This window comes from Dromiciops gliroides, chromosome 4 (genome assembly GCF_019393635.1).
Source record: "Dromiciops gliroides isolate mDroGli1 chromosome 4, mDroGli1.pri, whole genome shotgun sequence".
NCBI lineage: Eukaryota > Metazoa > Chordata > Mammalia > Microbiotheria > Microbiotheriidae > Dromiciops > Dromiciops gliroides.
In genome coordinates this window covers 486970781-486980202 of record NC_057864.1, presented here as the reverse complement: position 1 = coordinate 486980202, position 9422 = coordinate 486970781, and the positions used below count along the sequence as shown (strand labels likewise).

Below are 9422 nucleotides of genomic sequence, written 5' to 3'. Positions count from 1 at the left end.
TATTAGTTCCCTTACTTGAAAAGATAAATATGTGCATTCTCCATAACTGAGATTTCTTTTACTTTAAGTGTGTCAGAGAATCACAAGAGTTCAGAGTTGGATGGAATCTCAGTCCAGTGCATATCTGATCAAACATGTACCCCACGATGTAGGTGAGAGGTGAACATCCAGCTTGTTCCTGAAGGCCTCCAGTGAGAGGAAGCCCACTACTTTCTAGAAGCTTTCATTCCATCTTAGAAAAGCTCTAAGTGTTAAGATATTTTACTCTGAAGCCTAAATTCCCCTCTTTGCGACTTATACCTCTCCACATGGAAAACCTTTCAAATAGTTGAAAACAACTATTATATCCCCTTTAAGTGTTCTGCCAAAGGCAGCCCAGTATGTAGCAGTCTGACCTTGGAGCACAGAAATCCTGGGTTCAAATTCTGGATCATAGTGGGGAAGTTGCTAACCTCTCAGTTCAGTAGACGACTGTATTAGTAAGGGATATACACTCAGGATTTTCTATGTGCAGTGGAAGTGAGGAAAGTCTTCTTCAGGCTTAATGGTCCTGTTTCCTTCAGCTGACTCATGGATGATATCTGGGCACATTCACCAGGCTGATAGCTCTCCTGTGGATGGCCTCCTTCTTGTCAATACCCTTTCTATGATGTCCTCCCCCAAACTGAGCACAGTACTGCAGTTGTAGTTGGGCCATGGCAGGCATGTGGCTTTTCACATTCCATATTCTCTCATTGCAGCCCAAGATGAAATATTATCTAATAAGCCTTATTGGCTGCCACATACTATGCTTTACTTAGATTAAGCATTCAGTAGCTAAAATCCCTGGATCCTTCCCCCACCCCCCCAAGATGAACTGCTTTTTGGGGAAATCCTCCCTGTTTTGTACCTGTGGACATGAGTATCTGAACTTATTTCAATAAAAGGGTTCGTGACTTTTTTTTCATTCTTCCAGATTCCCTCAGTGGCAAGACTGGCTCTGGAACCAAGGACTCATGTTTAATGGAGGGTAATTGCATGGGAGCATCATTGGAGAAGATTCTGCCCAAGGATACCTCTAGTCATTCTAAGCAGAGCAAAGCCAAGGACTGTAACGCTAATTTAAAGGAACAGAACCAGGAGAGACAATGTAGACAAGTGACAAATATTCCCAGAATGATTTTTAAATAATGTTAGCGTACTTCAACATAAAACATCTGGGAAACATTTTAATCTGGACTCAACCTTGGTTGTGCTATGGAAAGAGACAATGGGAAAAAGCATCTTTAAACATAAGACATTTGGAAGGAGCTTCAGCCATTCTCCAGACTTGATTATATCTAACACTTTCTCCTTCTGGTGGAGAAAACCCTTCAGTTACCACTCAGACCTAATTAAATTTCATAGACTGCATGTTGGAAAAAAGTTACATGAACAGAATAAATGTGGAAAATCTCTTGGCACAATATCAAACAGTAACAAATTGCAGAGTAAGTTTGATAAAGCCTTCATCAAGAAGGGACACTCTCTTGCCCATCTGAAAATTTATGCTGGCAAGAAACCCTTTGAATGTAATGAATGTGGGAAATTTTTCAGTAAGAGGATAAACCTTATTAGTCATCAGAGAACTCATACTGGAGAGAAACCATTTTCATGTGGTGGATGTGGAAAAAGTTTCGGCCAGAGGGCATGTCTTATTAGTCATCAGAGAATTCATACTGGAGAGAAGCCATTTGCATGTAATGAACATAGAAAAGGCTTTTGCCAAAGGGGACATCTTATTACACACCAGAGAATTCACAGTGGAGAGAGACCCTTTGAATGTAAAGAATGTGGGAAAGCCTTCATCAGGAGGGGTCACCTTAGTACACATCAGAGAATTCATACTGGAGAGAAGCCTTTTGTTTGTAATGAATATGGAAAAACATTTCATGAGAGGAGAAACCTTATTAGCCATCAGAGAATTCATACTTCAGGAAAACCCTTTGTATGCAATGAATGTGGAATAGGCTTCAGGCATCAGGAAGTCTTATCAGTCATGAGAGAATTCATACTGGAGAAAAACCCTTTGCATGTAATGAATGTGGGAAAGGCTTCAGACAGAGTGGTCACCTTATTATACACAAGAAGATTCATACTGGAGAGAAACCATTTGCATGCAATGAATGTGAGAAAACCTTCTGTGAAAGGACAAACCTTCTTACGCATCTGAGAATTCATACTGGAGAGAAACCCTTTGCATGTAATGAATGTGGGAAAGTTTTCAGAAGCAAGATCAGCCTTATTACTCATGAGAGATCTCATACTGGAGGGAAGCTGTTTGAATGTAATGAATGTGGGAAGAGCTTCAGGTGGAAGGCAAGCTTTATCAACCATCAGAGAACTCATACTGGAGAAAAACCTTTTTCATGTAATGAATGTAGAAAGTCTTTTATACTAAGGGAAAGCCTTAGCATCCATCAGAGAACTCATAGTGGAGAAAAACCCTTTGCATGTAAGGAATGTGGAAAAAGTTTCAGCCAGAAGGGACACGTTATTACACACCAGAGAATTCACACTGGAGAGAAACCTTTTGAATGTTGTGAATGCAGGAAAACCTTTAGTGAAAGGAGAACCCTTCTTACTCATCAGAGAATTCATACTGATGGAGCAGCTAGGTGGTGTAGTAGATAGAACACCAGCCCTGAAGTCAGGAGTACCTGAGTTCAAATCCGGCCTCAGACACTTAACACTTACTAGCTGTGTGACCCTCAGCAAGTCACTTAACCCCAATTGCCTCACCAAAAAAAAAAAAAAGAGAGAGAGAATTCATACTGCGGAGAGACCCTTGCTTGTAATGAATGCGGAAAAGACTTCTGAAGCAAAGCGAGCCTTATTACCCATCAGAGAACTCATACTAGAGAGAAACACTTTGCCTGTAACGAATGTGGGAAAGCCTTCAGTGAAAGGGTATACTTTATTTCCCACCAGAGAACTCATGCTGGAGAAAAACCCTTTGAATATATTGAATGTGGGAAAGCTTTCTGTGTGAAGTCAAACCTTAATAGACACCAGAGAACTCATACTAAAGGGACATGCTTTGCCTGTAATGAATGTGAGAAAGCCTTCAGTGAAAGAGTAAACTTTATTACCCACCAGAGAACTCATACTGGAGAAAAACCCTTTGAATGTATTGAATGTGGGAAAGCTTTCTGTGTGAGGGGAAGCCTTAATAGACACCAGCGAACTCACACTGGAGAAAAACTCTGAATGTAATAAATGTAGAAAAACTTTCAGCCAGAGAGGAAACTTTATTAGCCATCAGAGAACTCAAACTGGAGAGGCATTCTCTACTTGTAATGAATGTGGCATTGCCTTTATCAGGACGCACATCTTATTTAAACATCAGGGAACTTATATTGGAGAGGAATGTTTTGCATATAATGACAGTGGGAATGCCATCATCAAGCAGGAACTACTCAAAAGCCATTATAGGATTCATGCAGGAAAGAAACCCTTTGCATGTAATGAATGTGGAAAAGCCTTTAGCAAGAGGGGATACCTTATTAGACATCAGAGAAATCACAAAAACAATTAGAATGCGATAAATACAAAGAGTAGCACAGAATGGTTCAATATCAGTGTGGCAGGAGGTGTCTAGTCCAGTATCAGCTCTGTACTATCGAAGTCATCAGATTTTCAGATTATCCAAAAGTGAGAGTGATAGCTAACACTGTATGACAAAGTCCAGCTCCGAAAGGATCTTGACCAGCTTGGACATTGGGCCAAATTCTAACAAGAAAATACAAGAACCTTCAGAAGTCAGTCAGTAAGCATTTCCTAAATGCCTGGCACTGTGCCAAGCATGGTGGATACAGAGAAATGCAAAAACTATCCCTGCTCCTGGAGAATTCTTATGGAAACAACATATGTTTAGCACATGCTAGACAATACAGAATAGATGGAGGATAGTTACAGAGGGGATGGTGCCATCAGCTGGGGGAACCTAGAAAGGGCTCCTGAAGAAGATGGGATTGGAGTCTTCTTGGAGGAAGTCAGGGAAGCTAAAAGGCAGAGGTGAGGATTCAGAGCCATCCAAGCATGGGGTACCTAAAGTTGGGAGGTGGGAGATCATATGTGCAGCATTTCAAGGAGCCCAGAGTGACTGGATTAGGAGTAGAGCTCGTGGAGGGGAGTAGATCTAGGAAGGGGCCAAACAAAAAATTAGATTTAATCCTAAAGTTAGTGGTAATAAATGCTTGTTGGCAGACAAGCTCCTAGAGTTGGCTGAGTAGTGAAGTGACATCGGACCTACGCTTCAGGAAACTCAATTTGCCAACTGAGTGGTGGCTGGATTGCAGTGGGGAAAGGCTTAAAGCAGGGAGACCTTTAGAAGCTTCTTGCCATTCTATAGTTAAGAGGTAATTTGGGACTGGCAGTGATGTGATAAAAATCTCAAAAAGACAAAAATGTTCTCTCTTCAGCCTTAACTGAGTTAAAACTCATGGCAGTCACTGGCATTCTGTTCCACATTAAAAAGTCTTGAAATACCCGAGTCCTGTAGTTTTCTGAGTACAGTAAAGGCTGTGAAAAAAAGCACTAGTGACAAGTAACTGATCCATTCACCATTTGTTTGTATCAGGCACTGTTTTTGCAACAACAGCCTCTACTGCCAGGTCAAAGAGGGATTTGATGTGTTTGCTTGCCCCACAGAATCAAAACTAAGCAATGGGATGGGACACATTGAAATATATTTCAGCTCACAGTAAGGAAGTCATTGCTAAGATCAGATCAGAACTGTCAGAAGAGAAATGGGCTGCCTCAGGAGATAGTGGGTTACCTCTTCTGGAGTGTCCTTCTTGACTTAGGCCTCAGCAAGCCAACATACCTCGCCAGGTGCATCTGGGAAGACAGAAAGTAGGAGATTTAGTTATGTGTGTGGGAATCAGGATGGCTGCAAGGTTGGCTGGAGCAGATGACAGTCAGAGAAGTGAAGTACCCAGCAAGATGCATGATCATTGAATTTGGAGCTTATTCACTCACCAACAGAGGGAGTTTGAACCCAGGGTGGGAATTCCCGAATTAAATAGATTCATTCCCTCAGCAGCAAGAGGAATTTTCCTGGCTGTCCAGTGGTGCCGTTTCAGGTAGGGAGAAGTGGTCCAGCATCAGGGCAGATGGAAAGGCACTGGGGGTAGATAGCTGGATGGGAAGAGGAGCATGGCTCATCTCCTACTCTGGGACCTCTTTGATATGGGGGTGAGTTCAGTTTTCAGTTTGACAACACCTGCTCCAAGTAGGCAGGCCTAGTTCTACAAATCTGAGGTTCCTGCCATGTAACTGGGCTAATTATGCCTAAAAAAACATGATGAAACTGACTTGAGTGGGTCCAGGGACTAGGCATTGATCCACTGACATAACTTATGTATGAAATCCAGCACACTGGGGGAGTCATGTTTTCCTAGTTTCCTTCATACCTTGAAACCATTGTTCAGCTCTTTGACCGAACAAGATCCATCCTTCCATATGACAGCCCCTCTGATACTGATCATGTCATCCCTGTCATATTCATGTAATTCTATGAAAAGATTGACCTCTCATTCAGACTTTATAGTTTCTATTGATTCAATCAATTCAGATAGATTGTAGACACTGTTTCTATTCTGTAATTTCCATGTGTCCAAAAAAAATGTAGACACTCAACTTGATGTAGCCCAGATGGGGTGACCAACCTACAAATAATACTTGAAAGCCACTTACACCCTCACCTCATTCTTCCTGCTATTGCTTCATTTCCCTATCTTCAGCCTGTGTTCTAAGGCAAACACAGAGATATTTTCTTTATGAATGAATAAAAAATGAAAATTTCTTAAGTCCAGTTGACCCAAAGAATCAGCTCTTTTCATATACTTCCCTGTCTCAGACTTCCTGGCCTTTTATGTTTAGACAACACCAGTGTTACTGCTCTTGTTATTTTACAATAGCAAATAAGAAATATTTTTAATGTGTCAGCAGTGAGAAAAATTCACAGAGTCACCTCTGTGCTCTTTAAAAGCAGGGGAAATGCAAGAGATTATTCTCCCAACTCAATCTTGGAAACAGGATGGTAATCCAAGTCTCTCCCAAATTCTCTATGGAATGTCTCTTTATAAAATAAGAATTAAACTCAATTCTCTCACACTAACAGCTGAATCTTATTGTTCCCTCATAGATTCTTGACAGATAAGTTGAAGAAAGTAGGCCTTTCTCCAAATGAACTTGGGTCATTCTGTTCACAAAGCCCTCACTATGAAATGTGTATTTTCTCCTGATGCTTAAGAGATTCTGTGTTAGAACTGGGGGAATGGGGGCAGCTAAGTGGTGCAGTGGATAAAGCACCAGCCCTGGATTCAGGAAGACCTGAGTTCAAATCTGGCCTCAGACCCTTGACACTAGCTGTGTGACCCTAGGCAAGTCACTTAACCCTCATTGCCCGCCCCCCCAAAAAAGAACTGGGGGAATAACAATATACAGGGAAACAGCATTGGAAAGTGACTTCTTGGGCACAGTCTAAACTGCTTTTCCAAATGGCTGGACCAATTTGGCGATTTTGTTAATAGAACAATGCACTTTGGAATGAGCAAATTGCTGGGAATGCCCCATGATGTCATTGGCCTTCTTCAAAATGAAAGATGAACAACAAGAAAGGGAGGGTTGGCACAGTTAGGAGAGTAAGAGTTTGGGTGTCAGGACTTAGATTTAAATCCCAACTCATGTGATGTAGCAGGTCAGTTTCTCTAGGATTCTGTCTCTTCACCTGTAATGTCCTTGCTGAGGACATTGCAAGTCCTAGGTCTGTGGATCTATTTTTTGTTTGTTTCCCAGTAGTCACATCAGGTTTGGAGTGTGCATGCAGAGGGAATTTGATGCATTTGAACAGGTTCATTTATGACACAAATGACAGAATCACAAATCTTGAACTCAAAAGGATGTTAGGGGCTAACTGTTCAAATCTCGTTCTTACAGATGAACACACAGGCTCAGAGAGATTAAATGTCAGATAAATACTAAGTGGCAGAGCTGACATTAGAACTCAGGTCCCATAACATTAAAGTTTAGCAGTATTTCCAGTGAACCAGGTTGCCAAGTATTTCAACATGGGCAGAAGGTGTTAAATCCAGGTTAATATTTTCCTACAAACTCTAATGTCTATGGCATATAGAGACCCATTAAAATGTTTTCATTTCTTTTATTTCAGTACTAGCACCCAAAGGAAAAAGCAAGCAAAAATGCCAACAATCTTGCCAGAAACTTTATTCCAAAATAGGTCTGTTTGTTATTCTTTGGGGAACACTGGGAAGGCTCATAGCATCAAGCTCCCTTGTTCAGCTGCCCACCTCTCCCCAGTGAGCACAGTCTGTGCCCAGAGCCCCAGTATTCTTGCGGTTTGGCCCAATAACTATTCATTCTAGGTAAATATGCACACAACTTGTAAACAAAAAGTTGCCTACTTCGTTTTTTAAACAGTTGTGCAATTGAGTCATGGACTTTTGAATATCATAACTGGCAGTAATACTTCTAGGTGCCTAGACCTGATTGCCAAGCAAATCATAGACTGGAACAAAATGAAGTGGAAGATGAGGCAGGCATCTGGAAATCCAGTTAAATAAACAATTTGTTCCAATGAAAAACAAAAAAGTATGAGTCACATGTGAATAATTTATAGTTTCAAAAAGAGATGTAAACAATTTCTAAGGTGTTTGGTATTGCCTCTTGTCATCTGCACCAGTGGATGGGGACAGTGTCACAGCTACTCTAGTCCAGAAATAATGGTATTGGGCATTGGAATCCGGTTTTGTACTTACAGCTGAGTATGGGTATTTAAATAAGTAGCTATATCACACACATATATAAAACATGACTAGCATTTATATAGTACTTTAAAGATTGCAAAGCACTTTATAAATGCTATCTCAATTGTTCCTCACAGTTAGAATTTATAATGCCACAAACAAATGAAGGATTTTATTTAGGACAATAGGGGAAAGTTGCTGGGTTTCTTTCCCACATCTAGCCTCCTTGTTCCCTCCTTGCATGAGATGCTTCCCTCGAGATTTGGCCAAGCCTCGACCCTTCCACCTTCATAAAGTACTGCCTTGGGTGAGCTGTGGTTTCCCTAAATTTGAAGTCTCTGGCTCATGTCTTCCCTAAGCTGGGGCTGTCATTAAATAGTTAAAGCCCCAGAGAGTCTGGTTTGCCTAAAGATACTGTAGAGAGGGCATGGGGAGAGGAAAGAAGAGTCAGTTTAGAAGCTATATATATCAAGTTAAGTCAGAGGCTTTCCCCCTCTAAACTTCCCAGTGTTATTGAAGTCTGATTAAATTTAAATGCTTGAGTTCATAATGAGAGGAGATGCAGGAAGCAGAAGCAGTAGCCAAAGAAAACCTTAAGGGGAGAAATGTGGGTATTTCTGGACCCAACATGTCACTTCTCATAGAATATACAAATGAATAGAAGCAATTGAAGATTAATTTCCAGACTTTAAACTGTGAGCCCAGCATTCAAGGACTATAGACTCTTGTCTTCTGTACTCTGTACTTCTGCTCAACTATTTGCTTGTTGTCTTCATTAATAAAAACATGGTCAGGAATTGAGCCAATCGACCATCTTATTAAAAAGAATGCAAGAGGGAAAACCTTTTATACATTCTATGGCTTTTGTAAGAAAATGAGAAATCCAGAAAGTGTCTCCTTTAGATCCAAAACCAAGGACACGTAATGCTACCTTAAAACCATCATCTGTGGTAGCACACAGTTCATGCTAAATTAAGCCTTCCAGGTCTTCAGAGGCGAGTCCTCCAAAGGCATCATCCAATGTCATGTCATGAGGTGATGCCCATGAAAAAAAGCATTTGTTCATTTTAATGCATTTTTATTTATTTTATTTTTGTATTCATATTACCTACAAGTGACAGGACTGGTCTTTGAATCTGGGTCTGCGGACTCCAGAGTCAGCATCCTGTCTGCCAAGCCATCCTGCTGCTTCTGGGCCAACACAGGAGGCTCCCCCCCCCCCCCCCGTGTCCTGGACACACTCAAACTTGTGTTTAAACAGTCCCAGTGACAAGGCCCTCACAGCCTCTAACAGCAGCCCATTCATTTCTTACCAATTCTCGTTGCTGGAAAGTTCCTCGGATGGAACCAAAACCTACCCCCAAGTAAGTCTTTGTTTCCCCTCATTCTGCTGTCTAGAGCTACAAAGAATGACTCATTTTTCCTACTCTGTGACAGTCTTTCAGCTATTTGGAGACCCCTTTAATGCCTCCCCTGTGTTCTCCAGACTAAGAATCCCTACTGCCCTCCACCATTATTCATTTGACATAGTGTCTAGACCCCTCACCATCTTGTTGATATTCCTCTAAACATGGTGGGGCTCAGTGGCATCCCTCTGAGTAGGGTGGCCAGATCTGACCAGGGCAGGACACA

The 9422-nt window shown here is 41.4% G+C and overlaps 1 protein-coding gene across 1 annotated transcript; it reads left to right on the top strand.

Moving 5' to 3' along the window:
- Nucleotides 1–1249: 1249 nt before the first annotated feature.
- LOC122755329 (gastrula zinc finger protein XlCGF8.2DB-like) lies at nucleotides 1250–3556 on the top strand. Its single transcript, XM_044003641.1, has 3 exons — nucleotides 1250–1966; nucleotides 2950–3096; nucleotides 3368–3556. Exons 1-3 carry the CDS (start codon nucleotides 1250–1252, stop codon nucleotides 3554–3556), a joined length of 1053 nt encoding a protein of 350 aa, XP_043859576.1.
- Nucleotides 3557–9422: the final 5866 nt, after the last annotated feature.